A 27,766-nucleotide genomic window follows, 5' to 3' on the forward strand; every position below is an offset into this window, starting at 1 on the left:
TTCCTGCCCAGTCACCCAGAGGCCAGGCCGCCTCTGGTGTGGGTAAAGCGTTTGTGTTTTCCCCAAATGTGTTCTGTGTTGGCTCTCGTGTACTGACTACTGTCCATCCAGGCTGGGAAATTACCATACACATCCCCCTGCCCCCCACAATTTTTCTAAGCCTGAAGAGCAGCAGAGGGGGCTGCTCTGAGCCCTGGAGCTAGGGCTGCAGTTGAACCCATCAGAGAGCAGCTGCCTGGGCTCACCCTACCCAAGCAGGGATTTGGGCAGGGGTCCTGCAGTTGGAGAGCCTGGGGTTGGAGAAGGAAAACGGAACTGTTGTGAAAGCCAAAATCCCCAAGGGCTTTGAGGCCTGGGGATCTTCCCTCGAGCCCTCTCCCTTCTGAACTGGGGATGAGCCAGGGTGTGGGCAGACCCGAAAGGGAATGTGAGATGCCCCTCCTAGTGGAATTTTGTCTTCAAGGCCTCAGTAAAATGTGGTTTTAAGGCAGAAGGAGATGGCCATTTCTTCTCTTTTTGGGCTGGAAAGCTGAATGGTTCTAAGAAAAATTTCTGGGACCAAGGAACGAAAATGCTGGAGCAGAATTCCAGAGCAGGACCTCTTGATCCTGCGAGGCCAATGTGTCTTCTGGGGAGTTCCCAAAGATCCATGGAGAAGACGCCCCCAAACCCAGCCCTGCCGGCTCTGGCCATACCCTCTTTTTTTTTTTTTTTTTAAAGACGGAGTCTCACTCTGTTGCCCAGGCTGGAGTGCAGTGGCATGATCTTGGCTCACTGCAACCTCCGCCTACTGGGTTCAGCAATTCTCCTGCCTCGGCCTCCTGCAAGTGCCACCACACCTGGCTAATTTTTGTATCTTTAGTAGAGACAGGGTTTCACCATGTTGGCCAGGCTGGTCTTCAACTCCTGCCCTCAAGTGATCCACCCACCTCTGCCTCCCAAAGTGTTAGGATTACAGGCTTGAGCCACCATTCCTGGCCTCGTACCTTCTTAATTCTTATCTTGCATCTGGAATACCTGTTGGACCAGGCCTGTTTCCATCACAGCCCCTTCTTACTGCCTTTGTTTTCTCTGTGTTCTACCCCTTCCCATACCCCAGAATTCAGGCAGGCGAGTCCAGTTGTGCCTGATTGGAAAAAGTGTCTCTGATGGTGGCCCAGTGAGGCAAGGCCCGTGGGTCAGCCTGGCCACTTTCCCTCCCCTCCTGAGCACCGTGGGTGGGTCAGGCCTCAAGCAGCCCTCGGAGGCAGCAGTCACAGACAGAGGTGGGCTGTTGGGCAGGTGCGGCTGATAGAGTGGGTGTCTTTTGTGGGCTTCTCCCTGGCCTGTGGCCTGGCTTAGTCAGTAGAGATGGTCAGGGGAGCAGGAGGGAGCCCGTACCCCAGTGCCTGTAGTTGTGTCCGCTTCCCCGTCCCTGACTTCTCCTCCTGCAGCATCTTTCCTAGTTGTGTCCGTTTCCCCGTCCCTGACTTCTCCTGCAGCATCTTTCCTAGTTGTGTCCATTTCCCCTCCCTGACTTCTCCTCCTGCAGCATCTTTCCTAGTTGTGTCCGTTTCCCCGTCCCTGACTTCTCCTCCTGCAGCATCTTTCCTAGTTGTGTCCATTTCCCCTCCCTGACTTCTCCTCCTGCAGCATCTTTCCCTGTAGTTGTGTCCATTTCCCTGTCCCTGACTTCTCCTCCTGCAGCATCTTTCCTGCTGCCCTGGGTAGCCTCTTGGGAGCCATCTATTTCTGGAGGTCCCCACTCCGGGTTCCTTGTCCTGGGTGTGGGGTGAATGTGCTGGACTATGATCACAGCACTGAACCCCACTTGGAGCTGAGGATGTTCTTGCCCCAGAAGGAGAACCCTGTGTGTGTCTGCGTGGAGCAGTGTGGAGTGGTTTCCTTGGTGCCGCCTGGGTTCCAGGCACCCGGCCTTGGTGTGAGGCCTGGTCACATGGCTGAACTGCTCTCCCAGGCACCCCTGGGAGGGATGAATGTGACACTATTGGTGTCCCTCCCAGCACACTGCCTGCCCTGGGCTGGGCACACTCCTCCCTTGTTGGCAGCCGGGGATGACAGGCCGCCTGGAGAGCCCGTCCTGTGATTTGGTTTGGAAAGTCATTATTACTGCAGAGCAGTTTAGCTGTTGTTTTTACAGCGTTGGTAAGGTTAAAAGAAATAATGATAATAATATAAGAAAGACTCAGCCACAGTAACTGCCTGCAACATGCTATTTGCATTTTTAAGGAAACACTTCTTTGAGACAGCCTGGGCGAAAGGTCACTATTTGCATATAAATGGAAAAGAAAGTGTATGATGCTGGAAGTTACATCTGTATTATTTTCTCAGCAGTGAGCTGCTGTTGGAGAGATTAGAGGACATGGCTTGCATTTGGCTTTTATTGAATAGAGAAAGTACCAGCGAGGCTGATTTAGAAGCAAAATAATGAGAGAAATGTGCAAAGCTATAGAATTGCCAACTCCCTGCCCCCACCTCTCCCTTCTCTCATTTTCACCTAAACTCAGCAAAAGCTGGTCTGCCTTTGCGCCACTCAGCAAGTCTTCATTTTACTTCTCTCTGGATTCCAGAGAGAAAAAAAAAAGGAAAGAAAAAGAGCAAAACTTGCCCTCATTTTCCCCTCGGTCCCGTTTGTGTTTCCTGCCAGTGTTTCCTCCAGATGCCCCAAACCCTGGAGCAGAAGCCCCTGTAACTGCGGCCCCCCGGGGTGTGGAGAGGAAGAGGCCCTCGGGGCAGGAACAAGACGGCACCCCTCTCCAGGGCGGGGGCAAGAGGGCACCCCTCTTCAGGGTGGGGACAAGAGGGCACCCCTCTCGAGGGCGGGGACAAGAAGGTACCCCTCTCCAGGGCGGGGACAAGAGGGCACCCCTCTCCAGGGACAGGGACATGAGAGCACCCCTCTCTGGGGTGGGGGCAAGAGGGCACCCCTCTCCAGGGTGGGGACAAAAGGGTACCCTTTTCCAGGTCGGGGACAAGAGGGTACCCCTCTCCGGGGGTGGGGACATGAGGGCACTCCTCTCCAGGGCAGGGACAAGAGGGCACCCCTCTCCAGGGCGGGGGCAAGAGGGCACCCCTCTCCAGGGCGGGGGCAAGAGGGCACCCCTCTCCAGGGCAGGGACAAGAGGGCACCCCTCTCCAGGGCAGGGACAAAAGGGCACCCCTCTCCAGGGCGGGGGCAAGAGGGCACCCCTCTCCAGGGCGGGGACAAGAGGGCACCCCTCTCTGGGGGTGGGGACATGAGGGTACCCCTCTCTGGGAGCGGGGACAAGAGGGCACCCCTCTCCAGGGCGGGGACAAGAGGGCACCCCTCTCCAGGGCAGGGACGAGGGCACCCCTCTCCGGAGCTAGTGGGGCTGTTTTGGACCCACTGCTGGGAAAGGCTGGAGGCAGGGGCAAATGTGGGGGGGTCCTGTGTGGGCTGAGGGAGTCCTGTTCCACCTTCCTCTCAGCCCCACGGGACCCGTAGCTTCTAGGGTATGGGTTCCACCTTTTTCATGGAAATTTCCAAGCTTGTCAGACTTTCCCAGGTGCCTGGTCCCCTGGGCTTTCCAGGAGGCCCCCAGGAACAGAGCCGGCTGTCCCTGAGAGAAACCCTGGGTGGGGCTGGGGCCTGCACCTGTCCAGCCAGCGTTGGAAGCAGACTTGGCGGAGCACATCATGGACTTAGCAGTCCTGGGACAGAGGGAGGTGGAGTGTCCTGCCCGGAGGAGGCACCTCAGGATCCTCCTTGGTCCCAGCTTCTGTCCTCATAGAGGCCTCCACTGACCACTGGTTACTTAAATCACAGTCCCCCATCCTCATTATTTTCAAAAATACATTTTGAAACAATCTCAAAGCCACAGAAACATTTCAAGTAAAGGGCCAAGCTGTTTCTCCTGAGCGTTTGAGAGCGTGTTGCCGATGCGATGCCATCACCAGGGACATTTGGGTTAGGGTTAGGGTTAGGGTTAGGGTTAGGGGTTAGGGTTAGGGTTAGGGTTTGGGTTAGGGTTAGGGTTAGGGTTAGGGTTAGGGTTTGGGTTAGGTTTAGGGTTTGGGTTAGGGTTAGGGTTAGGGACATTTGGGTGGGTGTTTCCAGCAGAGAGGCCGCTCTCCCACTGCTCCACCCTCACCTTCACAGCCATTTGGTCCTCAGACCCATTCAGGGCTGGGTTCAGAAGCACGTGTTGTGCGTGGTCCTGGTGTCTCATTCATCTAAAGTCGTTTTCAGGGCTCCTCGCCTTTCGTGTCCTCGTGCTTTTGGAAGAGCACTGAGCCGTTATTCGGTGGTACACCCTTCAACATGAGTTTGTCCGATGTTGCCTGTGATGCAGGAACACTGGAGTGGGAGGTTCTCCCTTCACCTGATGCTGATTTGTCCCTTAACTCATAATGTTGACCTGGTCACTGGATTAGATGGGGCATCCGGGCACCTCTATGTCATAGGGAAATGCCAGTCATTTTCCCTTTGCAATTAATAAATATTTGGGGGGAAGGTACTTTGAAACTATGGAAGTATCTCCATCCTCAAGAAACCATCACTTAATTTTGATGGATATCTCTATAGACTCATTATTTACTATTTTATCTCATGGGCTAAAAGCCTTCTTTTGATGCTCAGATTGTCCCTGACTGATCAGTGGAAGCCTAGTACAGAGGCTTCCATAGCCTCGGTCCAGCTACACTGTCCGTCCTTGTTCTTGCCTTTCCTGCTTGGGGCCTGGAACTCTGGTTCCTTTTATTAGAAAATGGTGTTAGCCTGAGACCTGGGTGTTCGGCCTCTAGTGGACACGACTGGGAAGACATATGTGTTTACACACACATACTCACATGCTACACACAGTTACACATACACTACACACACATACTACACACAGTTACACATACACTACACACACATACTACACAGTTACACACACCACACACACATGCTACACACAGTTACACAAACATGCTACACACACATGCTACACACAGTTACACACATATGTGCTACACATATGCCACACACAGTTACACATACACTACACACACACTACACAGTTACACACACCACACACACACGCTACACACACAGTTACACACATACGTACTACACACGTGCTACACACAGTTACACACATGCCACACACATTTACACAATGCTACACACAGTTACACACATGCCACACACGCTACATACATGCTACATGTAGTCACATGCTACACAGTTACACACATGCTACACACAGTTACACAAAGTTACATATGCTACACACACATGCTACACACACAGGTACACACCACACACAGTTACACACATGCTACACACAGTTACACACATGTTACACACAGTTACACACACATTCTACACACGGTTACACACATGCAACACACAGCTACACACATGCTGCACACACAGTTACACACATGCTACACAGTTACACACATGCTGCACATGCTACACACATGCTACATACAGTTATACACATGCTACACACACGCTACACACACTATGCACAGTTACACTCACATGCTACACACAGTTACACACAAATGCTATGCACACATGCTACACACACACACTACACACATGCTACACACAGTTACACTACACACATGCTACACAGTTACACATACATGCTACACACATGCTACACATAGTTACACACATGCTACTCACAATTACACACATGCTATATACAGCTATACACACATGGTACACACACACAGTTATATACACACGCTACACACACACCCTTTTTCATCTAGGTCTGTATTTACTTCTCCATCTATCAATGTATATTGAAAAACACAAGTTCATATTGATAACCTCTGATTCCAATTCCCACACAGGGTTCATTCTAAAGTTCTGCCTTTCCGTAGGCATAACTTGCTCTTCCAACAGTGAGAAAGCTGGTTTCCATTATCTTTAATATGTTTACTTCTTTGATCCACCTCTTTCCCCGTACCAGCCCCCTCCTTACTCCACACAAGTGCTGACCCCTTGCTGAGCCCCTCTCTGCAGGCCAACCTCTGGGTCGACACAGGACAGCCCCACCCTCTGTTCTAGGCCTTGGTGGGGACACCTTCTCCCCTGCAAGGGCTCTGGTGCTAGGGAGCCTCGCTGGCCGGTTGCCCAGGACTTTGGGGTTCATGGGGTGTGGGACAGGACAATCCAAGTATAATGGGCTGGTTGGCCTCCCTGTGGCCCCAGAACTGGACCTTTTCTGACACTTGTGCTCACAGTGACCAGTTAGCTTCGTTTGTAGCATTGAGCATTATCTTTCTTTATCTTCAATGTTTCGCTGCTGGACCAAGCAGTATTTACCAGTGTTATATGTCATACAAGATTTTATGGTTTGTTTTCCTTGTAGACAATGATTACCACCCCTGCCCCATCCACCGCCCTGGCCTCACTTCCCTTACCTACTGTTCAGTGCGCAGTTTTTGAGGCTGTGCATATCTGGATTTTTTTATTCTTCTACTTCCCGTGATCAGTGTTTTGTCTGGGCATAGAGGGCATGCTCTGAAGTTGAATGTCAACTCCCTTAAAATTGGGAAGAGACTTTCTCTACTGTCTGTGAACGCTGCTCTTGAGCAATGTGATCCTATTCTAGTTATCTGTTTTGTTTGTGACTTTTTCCCCCTTTAAAAGCTTTTAGGGTCTTTTTTCTATTCCTAGTGTTTTAAAATTTTATAGTGCTGGGCTTGGTTGGATGTGGGTCTTTTTTTATTCACTGTTATGGGCACTTAATGGGCCTTTTAATCTAAAAATATAATTTCCTTTAGTTCTGGGGAAATTTTTTTTATCATTTAACTTACGCTTTTCCTTCCCATTTTCTTAATTCTCTCTTTCTGAAACTCCCAAATCAGGGGGCAGGCCTCACTCAGCATTTCCTCTGTCTCTCCTATCTCTTCATCCTTTTGTTCACTTTTCTAGTATATTTCTTTGACTCTATCTCCCAAGTCTTCTGTTGAATTTTTCATTTTGGTTTTACAATTTATTTCCAAGTTGGGGAGGATGGACACAATGGTATTAAGACTTCCCAAACAAGTCCTCCTGTCACTGTCTGGGCTGGGCCATATCTGCCCTGTCCACATGCGTCTGGAGAGTCTGTGTCCTGCCTCCTGGTTTGTCCTTGTTCCTGCTCTAACCGCTGCCCACACTGATAGTCGAGGGAGCCTGAAGGAGCCTCCCGAAACATTCATTTGCTCATCCAGTGCAGGTTCCTCCCACAGGCCAGGAAAGGTCCCAGGAACAGCTGTTATTGAGCACCCTGGCAGTTCTCAGACTGCGGTGGGGACCTCGCTTTGAACTTTGAGAGACAGATGCTGGACCTAGTTCTTCTTCTACCTCCTCCAGGAGCCATGTGACATGGATGTGAGTCTGTTTGCCTCCTAGGGCCTTACCTTCCCATGTCTGGGGGTGCAGCCTGGACCTCAGAGGTGTCACCTTGGGTGTCAGAGGCTCTTTGGGTCTAGAGAGAGGAATCCTGGGCTGTGGTCCCCCCGGAGTCTACTGTGACCTGTGACTGGTTTCGTGCGGGCCTTAAATTGTTTCTAAATTTTTATTTTAACCCTTTTCTTGCTACCTTGCTAGGCTTTGATTTAAACCCAAGTAGCAGCAAGAAGGGGATAAATGAGGGATTGAGAGGAGAAGCAGGAAAAAGGTTTTTTGTTTTTTTCCTTTCGAATGGCAAGATGTAAGTCTATACTCAACCCGGGGCCCAGCTTTTCAGTTCCACTCTGCATGAGGTATGATGAAAGCTAAGAAGCCCTGCCCTCTCCAGGGAAATGGCGGCTGGAGCAGCCACGGTGTCCCAGGACGTGGCAGGCCCAGCCAACGCACGTGCACAGGCAGAATGGGGGGCTGTTGCTGCTGGGTTAGCTACCAGGTGGGATTGACCCTGGCCATCGGCTCAGCTGCATGGATAGCTGCTGACACATCCTGACATGGCACCGGCCGAGGTGGGAGGTGAGCTTGTGCTGTTCTGGGTCACGATGCCTCCTGGCTGCGCAGAGGCAGGTCGCCTTCCTTTGGCCTTGTTGAATGAGTACAGCTCTAACTGCTCTGGGGAATGGGAGGGTGAAGTGGACCCAAGAGCTCTCACTCTGACCTCCATGGCCTGTCTCATGTCACTCGCATGACCCATTCTCCTGTTGTATCCCTGGACCCAGCCCTCTCTGGCCTCCAGGAGCAGGGAGTGATAGGCATCAGGGTGGTCCAGCTTGGGGTTGAGGCACAGTGGTCCAGAGGCTGGCCCAGGACACAGGCTCACACAACCCAGTCTGGAGAACCAAGGGGGTCTTGCTGGGACCTCCTGCCCTATGCAAGAGTCCCCAGAGTGTCCCACTGACCATCCACATGCCGCTGTTTAAAAACAGCTTTATTGGAATGGAATTTGCACATCACAGAATTCACCCGTTAAAAATATACGATTCAGTGGTTTTGGCATACGTATGGGGTTGTGCATCTATCGCCACAGCCCAATTTTAGACTGTTTTGATCACCCCAGAAAGAAACCCCATGCCCATTCACAGTCATTCTCCATTTTCTCCTCCACCAGTCCTAGGCAACCACGAATCTACTTTCTATCTCTATGAATCTGCCTGTTCTGGACATTTCATAAATATGGAATTGTTCAATATGTGGTCTTTTGTCCCTGGCCTCTTTCACTGAACACGATGTTTTTGAGATTCCCCCACATTGTTGCATGTATAAGCAACTTCATTCCTTTTTATTGCCAAAGACTATGCCACTGTATTTCGTGTCACCCATTCAGCAGTTGATGGACATTTGGGTTTTTCCACTTTTTGGCTAGTATGAATAAAGCTGCTATGAATAGTTGTGTACAAGCCTTTATGTGGACATATGTTTTTACTTCTCTTGGGCAAATATCTAGAATGGAATTCCTGAGTCATGTAACTCTATGTTTAGCATTTTGAGTAACTGCCATGCCATTTTCCAAGTGATTGTGCTGTTTTACATTTGCATCAGCGTTCTATGAGGGTTCTCGCCAACACTTGTTACTATCTGTTTATCTTTAAAATTACAGCCATTTTAGTGCAGTGGTATCTGAGTGTGTTTTCGATTTGTATTTCCTGGATTACTAGCTGTTGGGCATCCCTTCATGTGCTTATTGGCCATTTCCATGTTATCTTTGGAGAAATGTTTGTTCAAATCCTCTGTTCATTTTAAAATTGGGTTATTTGTCTTATTATGAGTTATGAGAGTTCTTTTTTCCAAATACAAGCTCTTTATCAGATTTACGACTTGCAAATATTTTCTCCCAGTCTTTGGGTTGTCTTTTCACCTTATTGACAGTGTTATTTATTTATTTATTTTTGAGACGGAGTCTCGCTCTGTCACACAGGCTGGAGTGCAGTGGCGCAATCTTGGCTCACTGCAACCTCTACCTCCCAGGTTCAAGTGATTCTCCTGCCTCAGCCTCCCAAGTAGCTGGGACTACAGTCACGCACCGCCACACCCAGCTAATTTTGTATTTTCAGTAGAGACAGGGCTTCACCATGCTGGCCAGGTCGGTCTCGAACTCCTGACCTCAAGTTATCTGCCTGCCTCAGTCTCCCAAAGTGGTGGGATTACAGGCATGAGCCACTGTGCCCGGCCAACAGTGCTATTTTAACTCCGAAAGTTTTAAACCTTGTTGAAGTCCAGTATATTACTTTTTTTCCTTAATGGCTTGTAGTGTTGTTGTCACAGCTAAGAAACCATTGCTGAACCCAAAGTCAGAAAGATTTACCCGTGTGTTTTCTAGGAGTTTTGGTTCTTACATTTAGATATGTGATCCAGTGCGAGTTAATTTTTGAGAGAGGTCCAACTTCATTTTTTTTTTTTTTGATATCTAGTTGTCCTAGCACATTTGTTGAAAAGACAGTATTTTTCCCATTAACTTGTTTTTGTGCCATTGTCAAAAATCAATTGATCATCAATAGAGGGGATTAATTCTGGACTCTCAATTCTGTCCCACTTATCTGTATGCCCGTCCTTATGCTAGTAACACATTGCCTTGATTACTGCAGCTTTGTAGTAAGTTTGGAAACTGAGAAGTGTGTCTTCCAACTTTGCTCTTTTTCAAAATTGTTTTGTCTAGTCTATATTCCTTGAATTGCCATACAAATTTTTAGAATGAGTTTGTCAGTTTTTGCAAACAGAACAAAACAACACAGCCGGAGAGGTCAGAAATGGTCAGATTCTGGTGAGATTTAGAAAATAACATTGGCAGGATTTGGGGCCAAGGATGACCCTCAGGGTTCTGGCTTGAGGAGCTGATGACTGAAGAGGGGAAGAGGAAAACCCCAAGTCACATAAGGAGCAGATATTGTGGGCAGAGAGGAAGCAAAAAGGAGAGGACATCTGACATGGGGTGGCCGGGTGGCCAGGAGGATCCTGTACAGGTGACCGACAAGGTCCGGGGCGAGTGTCTGCCACAGAAGCGGGGAACAGACACGCACCGCAGTGATGTCTAGTGAGCCCTCACATGCCCTGTGAACATGAAGCCGTCTGTTGTTCCAGTGGAGGGATGTGGGTGGAGGCCAGCTGTGGTGGGGAGTGAGGAAGAGTCAGCAAGAAGCGTAGTTACGAAGCAGGAGGAGATGGAGAGGGGGCTGGGCAGGGACGTGCGGTCCAAAGAGACTGTGTTTTTAAACATGGATGCCTCAAGCCTGTTGAAGAGTTGGGAAGAGTAGTTCAATATTCCGGAAGAATGGAGGGAAGAGTTGATATTCCTGGGAACTTTAACTGACAGCGGGAAGGAGGTGGGTATAAAGTCCAGATGGACAAGCCAGCTCAGCAGGGAGGCAAGACCCCATCTCCTGTGCTGGAGACGGAGGAGGGCTGAGGGGTGCACGGGAGAATGGAGGTGGGGGCTCCTCTCAAGTGAGTACCCTTCCCCTCTTTGCTGAGGGGCAGGTGGTAACAGCTCCTGGCCCCAAAGGCAGCCCTAGTTACCAGAGATGCAAAACCTAGTGAAGACTGAAAACATTTGGCTTTCCATACTTACCACCTGGCCTCTCACTCAGCCTTCCTGTTATTTTGTTCTTGTTTTCAGAGTGGGGAGGTTTTGCACAGTGGAAGGGGGGCGGGTTGCCAGGGCTGGAGTGGATCAGAGCTAACCGCCACAGGGACTCCCACCCGGAGGCCCAGGGGATGCGCCATGGGGCCAGGTGGGCTCAGGCCAGATTCCAGGCCACCCAGCCAGCATGAAAGCAGCCACGGTCGCCCGTGGGGGGTCCCCCAGGGGGTTGTGCGTGGAGTGGCCACAGTGCCAGTGCAAGGAGGAAGTGTGTGCTGGCCGTGGGTCAGCCGGCAGCTGTGGTGTTATAGCTCTGGGACAAGGGGGCTCTCCTTGCCATGACAAAAGAAGGGAACCTTGGGTTAGGCCAGCAGCACTGCCTGGGAAGAGCCCAACAGAGCGCTGGCTCTCGGTGGAAACGTCCTGTCTGGGGCCTGGGTCAGGCTGGTCTCCAGTTTGCAGTGCTGCTGAGTTGGAAAAAGAGGGCTTCATTAGGAGAAGACAGACGGGGGGCTGCAGCTCAGCTCTGCATGTCTCCCTGGCCTGTGATGGAGTCTCTGGCCAGTGAGGGGTGGTTCCCTCTCCTCTGGACCTTTGTGCATCAATCTCAGCTTAGCAGGCCCTGTTTGTTTCCTGAGTTTTTCTGCCCACCAGAGCCCCATAAAAGTGAGCCTGGGGCCACTGTGGGGACAGGTGTGGGGGTGACCTTGAGCAGGCAGGACTCCAGGTGCTGGGGCCGCTGTGGGGACAGATGTGGGGGTGACCTTGAGCAGGCAGGACTCCAGGTGCTGGGGCCACTGTGGGGACAGATGTGGGGGTGACCTTGAGCAGGCGGGACTCCAGGTGCAAAGACGCCGGGTCCCTAGAGAGGGGTCCCAGCCAGCGCCGCCCTCTGGGTGCCGGGAGCTGATCCCGAGAAGCTTGTTTTCCAGGAGACATGCTCAGGATGTAGCGGTCTCTGATGTTCCATTTCTCATTTGCATCCACGAGCAGGGATTCAGATTAACTCACGAGAAACTCAATAACCCAAGAGAACAGGCTCGTCTGGATGAAAACCTCCACTTCACTTCAGATTCCCGACAAGAAAGGCCACGGTGATGGCAACAGCACTGACATCCTCATGGGTTCACTTCCAGGCTCCGTCCGTGCATGTCTCTCCATCTCCAAATAATTATTCCCCTCCCACTTTATGGGTGAAGAACTGAAGTCTCAGAGAGGGTAGTGACCTGCTGCTCAGGTCTGAGTTGGCGGCAGTGCCCTGTGGGAGCTTTGGGGACCCTTGTTCCCACCACAGAGTGTCCATGGAGCAGCAGGACTTCTGGAAGGGCGTCTTTATGGAACACCTCCACGTTTCTGTGGAGAGATTTCCTGTAGCATGTGGCCCCGGCATCCACGTTTCTGTGGAGAGATTTCCTGTAGCATGTGGCCCCGGCATCCACGATTCCGTGGAGAGTGTTCCTGTAGCATGTGGCCCCGGCATCCACGATTCCGTGGAGAGTGTTCCTGTAGCATGTGGCCCCGGCATCCACGTTTCTGTGGAGAGATTTCCTGTAGCATGTGGCCCCGGCATCCACGTTTCCGTGGAGAGATTTCCTGTAGCATGTGGCCCTGGCATCCACGTTTCTGTGGAGAGATTTCCTGTAGCATGTGGCCCCGGCATCCACGTTTCCGTGGAGAGTGTTCCTGTAGCATGTGGCCCTGGCATCCACGTTTCTGTGGAGAGTTTTCCCGTAGCATGTGGCCCCGGCATCCATGTTTCTGTGGAGAGATTTCCTGTAGCACATGGCCCCGGCATCCACGTTTCTGTGGAGAGTTTTCCTGTAGCATGTGGCCCTGGCATCCACATTTCCGTGGAGAGTTTTCTTGTAGCACGTGGCCCCGGCATCCACATTTCTGTGGAGAGTTTTCCTGTAGCACGTGGCCCTGGCATGTTGTTTTGGTGCATGGGGGCTTAATGTGCTGCCAGGGATGCTGACTGAGCAGCGCCTACAGACAGGAGAGCTTTGTCTGGGGTGGAGCCTACTGAACCCATGGGGCAGGGTTTGGCCATACACAGGCCCCAGTTGGGGACCAAGAGGGCCGCAGGAGAAGAACTGGCATACCTTACTGGGCTTCTAGTAGTGATCGTCGTTTGCTGCCAAGACATTTCCTGGAAAAGGGAGGCTAAATCATGTCAAGGTTGAGCTGGGTCCTCAGGTCCTCATAACGGAGGGTCTAAGCTTGGGGGTGTGTACTTTGATTACTTGTGTGCTCTGTATCCCAGGGTTGTGGTGCAAAGGCTTTCACCAGGTGCCATTCTGCTCTTTTGCCCAGAGAAGCTCAGTGGCTTTGCTGCCTCAGGGAGGCAGGAGTAGCTCTTTGGAGGAGCAGTTGATCCCCGGGATGCTAGTGCTTTGCCTGAGCAGATGTGGGGCCTCAGGGCCTCAGGACTTCAGAGCCCAGGGCTGACTGACCTAGGGACAGGAGTGTAAGGGATGTGGGCAATGAAGAATTCCACAGGGCTGTATTTCCAGACTCCCATGGGTGGGTGTGGGTGGAGAAGCCCCAGTGAGCTGGTTGTCTCCCACCAAACAAAACTGGAGCTCCCTTTGCAGAGACTCTTGCAGTTCATGTCCACATGGCTTCTCTGAGAAGCAGGAGAGACTCAGCGCAGAACTCAGGGGAGTTGCACTCGGGAGAGGCAGCGTCTCCTCTGGAGCACACAGACCTTATGTCCGTCCCTCCAGCTGTCAGCCAGACATGCCCAGTTGTCTTGCATCTTTACATATGTAATGGTAACAAGAAATTCTGCTTGAGCCTTGCCAGTCAGCCCAGTGAGCAGGTTTCTGCAGCATCTTGTCTCCTGGGGTAGATACTCAGAAAGTGAGCCCCGTGCACTTTGGGGCCTTGTCTCTCACCTTCTGTTGTCACATAAAAAGAGACACAGAGGACCCCACGCCCCATCTTCAGAGTGTGAAGCACACTCCCCGGCTGACACAATTCTTGTCGGTTCACTTACAGAATCTTCCAATATGTTTTTCCTCCCTATACCCCACATCCCTGTCACAGAGTTGAGAATTGGATTACCTGGTGGGCAGGCTGGGCCCCAGTCAGAGGCCCCTCACACTGGCTCAGTGCAGATGACCAGTGGCAGTTGGGAACCCAGGAGGCCTAGAGATCTTGGGTGATGGGGAAGCTCCCGCAGCTCCCTCCTCTCTAGTCCGGGCAGCGGAGCATGCGGTGGGAACCCTGTCATCTCAGCGATGGCCTGCGGGTGACTTACAGCTCAATGAGGGGAGGCACAGAGTAGGTGCACACAGTAGGTGCCGAATCTGAGTGGTTTTATTCGTTCCTCTGTAGACCTCGTATTACGCTGTCTCCTTGACAACCAAATCTGCTTTCCTCTGTGTTTATGCTCCGGAAGGTAATCTGAAGCCCTTTAATGGGATGGAAGCATTTCCAGATAAGAAGAGGGTGCTGTGGCCAGAGCCACAGGGCTGCCTGGGGCCGGGAGTGGCCAGAATCCTAGAGAAGAATTGCATTTGGGGATGCACATCAGAAACATGAGGAAAAGAAAGAAAGTGGGTGGGAATAGCGTGCCTTCGGCAGAATCCAAACTCACTTCCAAGGCGAAGCCAGAGCAGAACGCGAGAATATTCATTTCCTATTTCATTGTTGGTTACTTAATGACCTTCCTTTGAAATGCTGCAGTTATGTAGAAAGCAGGTTGTCATGGAAACGGGGAGTGACGTGCAGGGAGTAGGTACACAATGCGTTTCTTTGTCATGTCCAGCTGATGCGTTCAGCCTCTGCTCAGACATGGGAATTTATGTGAGGAATTAAATATTAACTGGAGGCATTGCCCTGGAGAGAGGCAGAAACACAGGGTGAGAAAAGATGCTGGAAACCAGGGCAAAGAGCATGCTGGGGCCCCCGGGATCCTGCGGGAGGCAAAGCTGATTTGAGACCATGGGTGGGTCTCACTTTCTTCAATCAATGGGCTCCAGAGAAGTTGTGCAAAACAATCTTCTTTTTCAAATGCATATGTACTGTGCATTCTTTTGAGGGGCAGAAGGATCTGGTTGTAATGCGAATAATTACTCATTAGTCAGCTCATTTTCAAAGTTGGAGGGGTGACATGCCAAGTTTTCTCAAGGTGGCTCTCAGCTGCCTTGTCCCAGCACTCTGCTGGCTGTGGTTGTCAGTGGGAACCAACACCTACCCAAGGCGTGTTCCATGAAACGGCACCAGAGCTGGGACAACGGTGCAGGGGACTGTAGGAAGACTCCAGGGAGGCCCCGAATTGGAGAGAAATTGTCTCTTGTCCCTGAAGCAGCCATGGACCCATGACCTTTTCTGTTTTTCCGGTGGATTCCAGGAAATAGGGATTGAATATATGATGTTAAAAAAGTGCCTCAAGTCTCTCACTTTCTCCCCTTGAGCCAGCACGGCTGGCTCCCACCAAGCTTTCCTTTTCTGACCCTAACCCTTTTTAAACCCTCAGAAAATGAGTTCCGGGGTGAGCTGCTAAATCAGAGGTGGACACACGGAGGCAAGGCCAGCAGCTGCAGGACCGCAAGACACCTTCTGGGCAGACACTGCAAGGTGAGGCATGAGAGGGCAGCCTCTGTCGTGGGCCCCACCCCATGGCTGCTGTGCAAAGCCTCCCTTCAGCTGCAGGCACGAAGCATGGAGGCGACTTTTGGTCTGATCCTCACCAGAGTCCAGGTTAGGTGAAGGATAAATGGGGACTAGGATCAGCAATGATCTGGTCACTTTAAAATTAAGGGAAGAAAAATGACTCTGAGTAGATCAAAACTAAAATGTGACCCCAGGCTGGGCCCGGTGGCTCACACCTGTAATCCCAGCACTTTGGGAGGCTGAGGCAGGTGGATCACTTGAGGTCAAGAGTTCAAGACCAGCCTGGCCAACATGGTGAAACCCCGTCTTTACTAAAAATACCAAAAATTAGCCGGGCATGGTGGCACGCGCCTGTAATCCCAGCTACTGGGGAGGCTGAGGCAGGAGAATCACTTGAACCTGGGAGACGGAGGTTGCAGTGACCCAAGATTGTGCCACTGCACTCCAGCCTGGGTGACAGAGCAAGACTCCATCTCAGAAAACAAGCAAGCAAGCAAACAAAAAAACCCACCAAAATGAAAATGTGACCCCAGAGTCTCACCTCCCTGCTTTAAGGTATGATCACATCTGGGCTCTGTGATGTGCCTGAGCAACTGTTCTCTATTCACCCTGCTTTTACCTGGCCAGGCTGAGAATCCCTATAGGATCTGACAGCAGAGATTGCTGGCAGGAACTTATGAAGTCTGTTGGCCTTGTTTTATTTCGATCTTCCTACGGGGAGGCAGATGGTGCAAGCCGTTTTTATACCTTCCCAGGGTATAAGATCTCCCCTCGGGGACATTCGCGAACTGTGATATCACATGTGCTTACAGCCACTGTTCTCCACCACCAACCCTCTAATTCTAGAACTTCCCACCAATACTCTCTGGATGAGGCCAGGTCCCCAGGGTCAGGTGACCCTCACAGCTGGAAGTAGAGGCTGACAACAGGCTTAGATTGAAGCCCTTCCCAGAGATCAGCTTCTGACCTCTCTTTTTTCTTTTTTGCATGTAGATGCGCTCCAGCAAGGATCCAGCTGTGACTCAGGGCATGGCTCAAGGACAGTGATGGCGTAGGGTGTAGGCAAGGAGGGCTGTGCAGTTGCAGTGGGAACTTCATTTGGGGGTGCTTGTATTTCACTCTCAAAACCCAACCTTTTTCTTTTGAATCTGGTGGCGAGAATGTACATTTTAATGGGTCTGTCATAGACACCTTGTTAAGCACCTCCGCTCATATTTTGACTCCCACAGGATTATCAGTGCTCTGCTGATCCATATTGGGGCCTGAGGCACAAGGAAGAGTCAGTAATATTGATCCTGTCTTTATTTAAAGTTTTGGTATCTTGTTTATTAGGGGTTTTTTGCATCATGTTGATGTTTCTAAATATTGAATTAAAATATTATTTATCTTGATCATTGAGTTTTTGGCCTCATTCCCCTTGCCCTACCCCAAATCCTGAGGATTCACATAGTGCTGTACTGGCATGCGATCATGTGAGCATGAAAGTTGCTTGATTTGAGGCCAGGGGCTCTGCATGCAGTGTTATCTACAAATGTCTGGTGCCATGTCAGGGGTGGGTGCGAAGATTTTTGTCTCCCCCGGCCCAGGCATGACAAACTCAGAGAGTTTGGGACCTACCATGACAACCCATGGCTTGTTCAAAGTGCTGCTTCTGTGAACAAAGCCAGGGGCCCTTGCCCAGGTTCTCGTGGCATCACCAGCTCTTTCATCACTGCTCTGTTCGAGGGTCATTTCCCTTCATTTCTTGCAGATAGGGCCTGAGTTACTGCTCTGAATAGAGAAGCTAAGATGAAAAGTGTGCCAGAGAAGGCGAGAGGATGAGAAAGGGTCGACTGCCTGGAGGACAGTGGGGCAGGTGCAGGAGCAGGTGGAATCTCCTGACTAAGAGGCTGAGGAGGGGGTAAGCCGTGGTCACAGTGTGGGATGTCACACAGCCACAGCAGCATCGGGGTTAGCCTTCCAGAGGCTGGCTTAGGACAGGAGATGGGTGAGGTGAGGAGCCAGCATGGGAGGGCAGTGAACACACAAACCCTGTGTGTTCACAGGACCGTGACAGCCTGCGGCACGCCTCTGAGTTCAGCACCAGGCATGTGGACAGCTCAGGACCGATTGGAAGGGGCTGCCAGAAAAGTCAGGTGGTGGTGTGTCGGGGTGTGCAGGCACTGATGGTAGCTCCTCAACCCCCTTCTTGCAAAATATTCAGAGATATAGAATCAAGGAAAAGATCAGTTGCATGGCCATTCAGCCAACCCTTCTTCCTGCCACCCAGGGCAGGGGGTGCCTCTGGCAAGGACTACTGGATGGAGGCTCCTGCAAGGGAAGGAGCTGCCACTGGGTATGGCCCTTCTGGCCTCTCTTTATGTTGTTGGATTCTATCCTGGTTGGGTGTGCTGGAGTTTTTAACAGATGGTTGCAGATATGGCTGCTTCATCAGGGTATCCGTTATGTAGCTCTAATGTTTGATTTGAGAGTGAAGTGAGCCAGTATCCCATGCTTAGAGCTGTCAAGGGAACCCCTTCTCAGACGTGTGTTAAATAATGCCCCATGGAGGTGTCCTTTCTATATCCCAAGGAGGAGGCTGGTCTATTCTGCTGAATTTGTCAGGAGAATTTCAGAATTTCAGACATGCAACAGGACATCACCCAATGTGGGGACAGAACTATCTCTGCAAGGAACCAAGGGTACTGTGATGGCTGCCAGTGGGGTTCAGGGGTGAGGACATATGGTTTAGCCTCAGAGATCAAGAGAGTGGAAAGCAGGATGTGTGCTGAGGTCACCGACTTTCTATATCTGTTCTGTGGGCCGAGCTGGCAGGCAGGTCCATGCTCTAAAGAAAGGGAAGGGGAGGGCTGTGGACACAGCAGAAGATCCTCCTGGGATACTCGGGAGGGGAGCAACACAGATGCTTGAATGCTGCTCTTGGATCGTTGAGTGGGAACGTGGACCTTCCACCATACTGTCTGCTGTAATGGCTTCACAGCAGTGACAGGGAAGTTGATGCTGCCCTCAGTACATAAATGAGAGAAGAAAACAGGCCAGACCATGGCTCTGTCTTTCTCCCCTCCCCTCGCTGCAGAGAAGTGAGACTGAATGTGTACTGTTGGAGCCAGGCCGGGGCGGGGGGTGACAGCCGGTTTCTGGCCACCTCCTCACCCCCCGTCTTCATTGGCCCCTCCCTTCTGGGAAGCGGCTGCCTATGGTCTGCTGGGACTCAGCAGGTGCTCTCCCTCTTCTTCTAGGTCTCTGGGAGGAAAACCATTATGCAAGAGGTTCAACCGTCCCACCAAGACACTATAACCTATGTAATTTTATGGATTTTTAAAGAATAGTTGTAAGTCCATCCTAATTCTCCAGATTTACTGGCTGTCAGAACACATTTAAAATAAAATAAAACACCACTGTGTCTCCTTCTCTGGCCCAGGGCTGGGGTGAATGGCCCCCGTGGTGTCAGAGTGCCCGGAACCCCCCAGCTCAGGGTTCCCACATATGGCCTCTGTGCAGCCCCTCTGACCACGGCTCCCCACACACCCCAGCCCCAGGGTTTCAGAGATGTTTCTGACTGTCCCCATTTATTCATTCATCCGCCTGTCCATCCACCCATCCTTAAATGCTATGCACTAAGCAGCTGTCTGGAGGAGAGACAATGACCTTACAACCATGAACGAATGAGCTCATTTCAGATTGAGATGAGGACTGTGAGGGAAGCAAACAGGCACAAGGTGGAGACTGAGAGGAGCTGGGAAGAGGCAGGGTGCTGGCCACCTAAGAATGTTCCCAGCTCTACCTCTGGAGTGCCTCCCACCCCAAATGTCCTCAGGTCACTGACCCATTCACCCTCCCCATCCCTGCCTGGCTCTCAACCCTTAGCAGAGCTCCCTGTTTCTTGAACTTTCCCCTGAGCACTCCCTGCCTCCCTGGGGTGATGTACAAACCTTGGAATGCCAGGCTGGTGCCCCTCAGGGCCAGGACACCCTCCTGCTGGGGCCGGGCTTCAGCCAGGATTCTGTCCTTTGACCGGCCCCGGGCCATTGGTGCAGAAGGGCTGTGATGGGGGTTGAGGGAGGAAGCTGTCCAGCCCTGAGGACCCTGTCCTGGGAGGAAGCATGAAAAAGGAATGAAAGAGGCAGAGAGAGAGACAGAGAGGGAGTCAGTGAGTGAGTGAGGAGAAATGGGTGTCCCTGAGCTGGGGCCCGGGAAGGAGTGAGGAGACACAGCCTCTGGGGGCAAAGGTGGAAGTTGGCACAAAGCCTGTTGGGCTTCATGGAAAATCTCCAACCCTGACATCTTTGGCAGCTGAGTGTACCATTTCCCCTTAGACGTTAGACACGAGTGGTTTGTTACTGGCTATGTGTCTGGGTTCTTTTCATTTTTTATTTTTTTTGAGACGGAGTCTTGCTCTGTCACCCAGGCGGGAGTGCAGTGGTGCAATCTCAGCTCACCTCAACCTTCGCCTCGCGGGTTCAGGTGATTCTTGTGCCTCAGCCTCCCAGGTAGCTGGGACTACAGGCGGCTGCCACCACACCTGGCTAATTTTTGTATTTTTAGTAGAGTCAGGTTTCACCATGCCTGCCTCGGCCTCCCAAAGTGCTGGGATTACAGGCGTGAGCCACCATGCCCGGCCCTGTTTCTGAGTTCTGAGTGTATTTGTCACAGCTGCAGCCTGAGTCCAGATCCCTCTGCAGGTTTCAAGACTGCTTACTGCATTGGCTTGTTTTGGTTCCTGAGTTTGTAAACACCCAACTCAGGGCACTCTGTTTTGGCAAGGCCAGCAAGCAGATGAGTCTGGAAAAGGGGCTGGTCTTCGTAGCATGTCATGGTGAGAACTGTGTGTGTGTGTGTGTGTGTGTGTGTGTGTGTGTGTATATATATATATTTGGTTTTTTTTTTGAGACGGAGTCTCACTCTATCGCCCAGGCTGGAGTGCAGTGGTGCAATCTCGGCTCACTGCAACCTCTGCCTCCTGGGTTCAAGTGATCCTCCTGCCTCAGCCTCCCAAGTAGCTGAGACTACAGGCATGCGCCACCACACCTGACTAATTTTTGTATTTTCAGTAGAGACGGGGTTTCACCCTGTTGGCCAGGCTGGTCATGAACTCCTGACCTCAAGTGATCCACCCGCCTCAGTCTCTCAAAGTGCTGGGATTACAGACATGAGCCACCGTGCCCAGCCAGAACTATGTATGTTTTCAAAAGAGCTTACATGGTTAATCCTGACTTTACTAAAAAGAAATATAAAACAGAACAAAGTAAAAACACACTTTTGAGGAGACTGCTTTTATATGGCACTAAGAAAGCAAGTTAAATGGATGGACAAAGAGACAGTTCTCTTGGGTTAATTTGGCAATATACAATGTATTTGCATTTATTAATTATTCTCCTCCCCATAGTTTTCATGGTTTTCCTATTGAAGGCAGAACTATTGAAATATTAATTAAACCCTCAAGACATGCTCGCAGTGGCAGAATGAAGCTGGCAGTGGCAGAACGAAGTTGGCATTTGGAGAAACAGAGCAGACGTTCTTGAGAAAGGTTGCCGGCCCAGCAGTGAGAGTGGGTGATGGGGTCATTCTGCCTTTTCACTCTCAAGGGGAGAGGACGTTGGGCTATTTGTGGGTTGCACAAAAAAGAGACCTGGTTGGCTTATGTTTGGAACAAGTAAAGTGTGTTTTAAAAATCAATGAAAAATTGAGAAGTGTTTAATTTTCTTTGCATCATTGAGCTGCCCTTTAGGGCCCAGCTGTCATTGTGTGGTGGGGGCAGAAGGTCTGGGGGGCTGCCGCCCAGTGATCACCAAGGTGAGCCTGGGTGGTGCTGGGCACAGGGGCGCCCCCAGCACCCGCTCTCCATCTACCACATCATGGTGCCGATCTTGCGGCAGGAGGAGAGCAGAGAAATCACCTCTGAAGTGCTTTGACTTCTTTCGAAAAGAAAAGTGATGTAAATCAAGCAGTGCTGGTTTTGTCCAGATGCTTTCGCGTCAGCCGGCACTGCTGATTTCAAACAGCTCAGAAACCAGTGTCCCAAGTCACCCAGCTCTTATAGATTCATTCTCGTATTAAAGAGCCTGGTTTTTTTTTCGTCGGTAGTTCAGTTTTTTCCCTTTAAAAATCAAAGCTACATGCCCCTAAGAGAACTTCTCGCTTATTGACCAGTCAATGCAGATAAATTGCAAATGGTAAGGTGCTCAGCAGAAGGAGCGGCAGAGCTGTCAGCTTCATCAACGGGAGCTCACAGTTTTCAAGCAGCGCCCATTACACATCCCTGCAACCCTCTCTATTCTCTGCTCTTTGAATAATTTATCTGCAGGAAATCCAAATTGCCAAGGCACGCTTTAACCTAGCAGAATGCTTGCCAATATCCTTGGGATAACTGGCAAAAAAATAAATAAATAAATAAATAAAGCCGTAGATTGCATTTCAGCTGAGTGCAGGCACCGCGCAATCAGACGCATCAGCCCCATTGTACGTCCTGCGTCGGAAGGCATTGCGCACGGGCTCAGAGCAGACGACATTTGAAGGCTCATAAATGTAATGAAGTCCCTGTGACACCTGCTCCTCTCTTCACTTTAAATGTGAGCCATTGGTCCATGGGGAACCTCCGCTTTAAAAACAGAAATTGTAGTAATTGTCTTCCGTTCTATTGGAAGGCTGTAATAAACGCACAGCTCACAGCACTGTGCTCCACAGCCCGGAGTCGACAGGTTGCATAAATTACCCGGGTTTTGATTTTTCTTCCTTAACAAATCACATACATCATTGTATGTTAGTGCTGCTGCATGGGGGAGGTTCAATTTGCAAATTTCATCTTACTAATTGGGGGAATTCCTTTTTCTTTCTTCCCAGGTGGTAATGTAGACATTTGTCTCTTGCTGGCTTTCAGGAGCAAAAGCCCCATTTAATACGTGGGGGCTTCTGAGCCCCCTCCTGCTGCCTCTCTTCCTTTCTTCTGCTACTTCTTTCCACTCCCCTGCTTTCCCTTTGACGACCTCACGCACAGAGCCCTGGCAGCTCTGGCGTCTGTGGCCTGGGACAGGTGTGGATTTGCTGCCTCCCTTTCCCGACCACAGGTGATGGTGGTGGAGTCCAGCGCTCTCCTCTTGGGCCTCCCCTGTCCAGCTAGAGGTGCCCTCCCCCGCCTGGTGTGGCTCCCCAGGAAGGATGTTTTGCATGGAGTGTGTGGGATTTACCTGCCTTCCCAGATTTGTCATGAGTGACACAGGACAAGGATGCTGTGTGTGACCCTCACCACTGCCCAACATGTCCTTTCTGTGATTGCCACCCTCCTGGGGGCTCCCCCATTACTCCCTCGCAGGACAGTGCTGTGGGCAGCGTCCCCATGGAGGCTGGTCAGGTTCAAGGGTCACAGGTGGGGAGGGACACTGATAGGCTCAGGCAAGGCAGCCAGGCCCTCGAGGCCCAGAGAACATGTGGGCTGGGGCCGCTCCAGGTTGCCTGTTTCTCATGGGATGACCCTGGTGCGTGAGAGGCATTAACGCCTTCTGCTGTAGTGGGAAGAAAGGGCCCATGGGAAGCTGTGCTCTGGGGACACGTTGGGGTCAGAAGCCACTGGACGAGCCAGCACTGCCGCTGGTGGCTGAGTCTGTGGTGAGCGACCTGCCCTGATGCCTCAGCACCTGCCTGACCAGGTGAGCAGTGGGTGCTGCTCTGTGTCGGGCCCGGAGACCCTCATGGACAACGCATGGACATTCATCAGGCTTCAGTGGGGCAGGGCCCACACCTCGGCACTTGTTGGCAGGTGCAAACCTGGGGGCAGTGGGAGGGCACAGTGCACTCTACCCTGCTTGCCAAGGGCGAGGACATGCTGATGGGACAATTCCAGGCCTTGTAGAAGGTCCTTTCTCTACACCCTCCCACCTGCTGCTCCTGGCCCCAGGCCTTTCTTGTCCTGTGAGCCCATCCTTGTCATTCTGTGCCCAAAATCACCTTTGCTGTCAAAGCTTGAGCCAGAAAATGGCCAGACATTCCTGACGGCTCTGTACTCCAGAGGCACTGGCTGAGTTTTCTTGTTAACGTCGTGGTTTTTTGCTTGCAGATGAGCTTAGAAAATGAAGACAAGCGAGCTCGCACCCGATCCAAGGCCCTGCGAGGTGAGTGCAGCCCTCCCCTACTCCAGGGCTGTAAATGCCACTTTCCTCTGTGGTTTTCCTCAGGAGCACAAACCCCTAACCACACATGTGCAGAGATGCCCTGGGGACCTCAGGCCTCTTCAGCCTCGTTCATCCTCAGGGCTGCTGAGCTTTGAAGCTGGCATCTAAGAGGGCTGCTGAGGGGCCTTTGGCCCAGATGAACCTGCCTTGAGGGCAGAAATGTTGAGGCAGACCCAGCTCCATGGAGTGGGAGTAGAAGGCTCAGTTACGAGACCATTCTGTTTGGAAATGAGAGGCTGCCAGCCTTCCACCGCCAGCCCCCTTCCTTCCCAGGCGATCAGTCTTGGTGCTAATGGGGAATAGGAGGTTGCTGGGTTGAGCTGGAAGTGCAGTGGGAGGAGAGGGGGCTGAGGCCTTGCTCACTCTGCTAGGATCTGGGCCCCAACCCCTGGCCATATTTACCTCCCTGATATGGGCGGGGGCTTCCTGTTGTGCCCAAGCATCTCAGGTGTGCCTGCCCTGGTCAGAGCCCCGTGCATCTTTGCAGCCATCACTGAAGGACCAGTAACTTGGTCCAGTTGTTCTCTTCTCTGTCCAGCTTGATCTGGTGGTTTGTGTTTCCTGCCAAAAGCTGACTTCTATCTGCAATTAGAGAAAGAGATACCATCCCTGGCCCTGAGGTCCCAGAGATCCTGTCTGAGGTGGAGCATCTGTCCCACTCTGCAAAACTGCCAGGCTGCTCAGGGGAGCTTCTGGGGTGAGCACCAGGCTTGGGGGAGCAGCTCACTCTTTTGACCTTGGAGGACTCTCTGGGAGGTCAGGAAAGGGTGAGGGCCCCGGGGAAACTGCTCAGGTCTCACTGAGATTTGCCTCCACTTGTCCTTGGCAAACCTCTTGGCTGTTTAACTTAGTTTATGCTGTTAGGGCAATGAGCCTTTAAAATCACAATTCCCACATGTTTTCCCTGTTTCTCTCTTTTTCCCAGGACCCCCAGAGACCACAGCTGCAGACCTCAGGTAAGGAAGTCTTCCTGTTAGCACCAAGCGTCATCTATGTGCCTGTGACCCTGGAGATATCCTAAATGTCCCAAACGGGGTCTTCTTGGATTGGCCAAACACCCCTGGTGAGCCCCTGCTTTCCCTAAGGAGACTGCCTTTCTCCTGGCCACGTGTCCAGCTATCTTGGCCCCATCTCTACCTGTTCTCATCTCTGTCCTGGCCCCATCATGTGACATCATGTGGCACACCAACATCATGGCAAGGACACGGATGTGCCCACACCTGGTCACCATGAGGACCTGGATTGTCACTGCGGTCCCCCAAACCAAAAACGAGCTGCTCTCTTAGCGGACCCTCAAAAGTGCTTCTGTGTCAGATGGTTGGAGGCCCAGTTCGGGGATGAGATGAAAGAAGGGGGTCTTCTACATCCTGAGTCTTCCATTGGCTCGGGATGCAAACAGCAGTTCTGTGTGCTGATGACCTGGCTGGCTGGCTGAGCTCTGTGACCATTTCCTTCCTGCTTCTTAGGGATACAGATTCTCAGGGCAGGGACCGTCTTATTGTTCAGCAGACAATTGAAGAGTGGATGGCTTCTGCCAGTCAGGAAAATGAGAGGACTGCAAAGTTCACTTTGTAAACGTTTTGCAGAGGTGGGACAGGAAGACAGTGTCCCTCTGACACTTGAGGCCCCGTAACTTGGAGATGAAGGGGGAGGACTACGGGAGGGAGTTGGGGTGCTGCAAGCCCCAGGCTCTGCGTCAGTCACACATCACAGTCTTGATCTCTGGGAAGGTCATGGAAGCACTGCCTGGTGATGTTATTATCCTGTTTGTGAAGTGGGGAAACTGAGACTCCGGGGTTACTCTTCATCTAACCAGAAGAGCTGAATCGCATGTGCTACTTGATGGAAGCCGCACCCTGGGTAACAGGTGGGAGGGATGGGGTGGAACCTCAGCCAAACCAGGTTGTGTGCCAGCACTTCCAGTCTGGTGTCCTCAGCATCGCACCGGGTGCTCCCCAGAACACAGTCCTCCGAAGCACAGGGATCGGCTCCCTGGAAGGGAGACGTTGTCTGCTTGGCCAGCCTGCTGAAGAAGCGGTGATTGCGATGGCGAGAGATGCTCAGAGGGCCCCAAGGAAAGGGAAGAGGAGGTGCCACGTGGAGTCGCCCAGGGACACGGTACAGACAAAGACGGAGGAGAATCCCAGGCAAGGGTGCAGTGAGTGAGGCACAGGAGTTGAGGAAACTCCAGGCTTTTTTGGTAACGGAGTGTGGAGGAAGTTGAAAAGGCAAATACAAATGGCAGGGTGCTCTCTTGTAGCTTTGAAACAGCAGAAGGAAAAGTGACTCTCAAATAGACTGGTTTGTTTTGAAACATTCTGAGAGGACCTGTCCAGCCTAAGTGAGGGGTTCTGTGAGCATTTGGATTTTGATGCCCTCATCATGAGCCTTGTGGTCTCAACATACATATTTGGTAATAGTGAGACCCTTAAACTTTTTAATGGAGAAACTAGGGGAAAATGTGTTGACATCTAGTGTTCCAGCAACAATTTCTTCAGCAATTCTTCATTGCTGACAAGTGATGCTTAGAGTAAAATAGAACAAAGATGATGTTCCAAGGAATCAAATACATTCTGCACGGAAGGTACCATTCATTCCTGTATTCTCAAACATCTGCTGGCCACACGCTTCACGTGGGCATGCCTGTGGCTCGTGCTGGCTGACCGCGTGCCCCAGCCATCGTGGGAGCATTTACACCACAGAAATGGACTGATGATGTTTCCCCTCCCAAAGACCTGTTTACCAGCACACCCTGGGCTCTGACTGGACAAGCAGATGAGACCTCTGTCCTGCTGTGGCCCACGCTGTGGGTGCCAGAACAGGAAGCATGACCCACAGAGAAAACGCACTGTTGTGGTCTGTGAGAGGAGCATCACGTCCTGTGTGCAGACCGTGGCACTGGATGAGCTCATGGACACAGAGTCACCTGTCGGAAACCCCTGTGTGCAGGACTTTCTCTGTGGATGAGAGACTCAACACCACATTGACTCAGAACTTCACAGGCTGCAGTGCCTAATCCCAGCTTGCCTCCCCACCAGCTCAGGCAGAGCTCCCAGGGAGACACTCCGTTGGTTGTTTACCAGGTGAGCTGAGGAGAGGTTGGACTTGGATCGAGTAGGACCCTGAGCTGCTATTTCCGACCTCGGAGCCCACTGGGAGTGCCTGAGCAAAGAAGCGGTTTGATGGTTTTTCCTTTCACCCCATTGGGAGAACTGATGACGTTTCAGCTTGTATTTTTGCCTGGGTCCATCTGTTGTCACATGGCCTAAGACTGGTTCTGCTGGAGGCAAAGACTAGGGAAGGTTAGGGTTGGGGTTAGTGTCTTTGAGACAGCGAGGCGCCAACAACACCGAGTTCAGGACCATCTCCAAGTTCAGAGAGAGAACACGTCTGTAGCTCACGCTTCCTCTTCTGGCGCCTTGCTCCTTGAGCCACTGGCCAACTCCCACCCAGACGACTGCCCCAGGAGAGGGAGGGAAGGCGGGGAAGGCAGTGTCTTCAAAGGCTAGTAGCTGAAGCATGGGGCTCCAGGCTGGGATTCAGCTCCTCTCCTGACTTGTCTTCTTTGACGCCTACTTTTCAAGTTTGGGTCCCTCAGAGCTGTCATGCAGGATGCCAGCTGAGGGGTGACTGTGAGCCACACCCTCTTCCCAGCCTCACGTGCATCCTTTCCTCACATCTCTGACACCAGTCCTAGTCAGAGCTGGGGAGTCAAGGCTGGGGAATTCCCTCCTTCCGGAGAAAAGAGGCTCGGGAGTCCTGGAGCCCTGGCTGTCTTCCTCTCCCTACAACTCTGGCCCTGAGCACCCAGAGGACATCAATCAGTAAACAAGAGCTGAGTGTGCTTGCAGGTGAACCGCAGGGCTGGCATCTGCCGGCATGACATCCCTGGAGGCCCTGGCTGGGTCTCTTGTCCACTTGGCTGTGGGGTGGGGAGCAGGCATCTAAGGGGTTTCCAGCTTCCTGTCCCGGAGTGGCCTTATCAGC

The 27,766-nt window shown here is 51.7% G+C and overlaps 1 protein-coding gene across 12 annotated transcripts in view; it reads left to right on the top strand.

Annotated features, from left to right (window-relative positions):
* Positions 1–27,766, top strand: part of MYT1 (myelin transcription factor 1) — a 90,345-nt gene that overhangs the window by 19,855 nt on the left and 42,724 nt on the right. For 7 of the 12 annotated variants that reach the window (XM_054541992.2, XM_054541986.2, XM_054541987.2 and 4 more), the window contains exons 2-4: positions 15,478–15,578; positions 23,665–23,719; positions 24,705–24,735. In XM_054541992.2, coding sequence (XP_054397967.1) covers positions 23,665–23,719; positions 24,705–24,735 — 86 coding nt within the window. In that variant the 5' untranslated portion in view covers positions 15,478–15,578. Of the gene's footprint in view, positions 1–15,477; positions 15,579–23,664; positions 23,720–24,322; positions 24,477–24,704; positions 24,736–27,617; positions 27,631–27,766 lie in introns of those variants that run through there. The other 5 variants (XM_054541993.2, XM_054541994.2, XM_054541995.2 and 2 more) reach the window with 3 other exon arrangements.

The sequence above is a fragment of the Pongo abelii genome, chromosome 21 (assembly GCF_028885655.2).
Source record: "Pongo abelii isolate AG06213 chromosome 21, NHGRI_mPonAbe1-v2.0_pri, whole genome shotgun sequence".
Lineage (NCBI taxonomy): Eukaryota > Metazoa > Chordata > Mammalia > Primates > Hominidae > Pongo > Pongo abelii.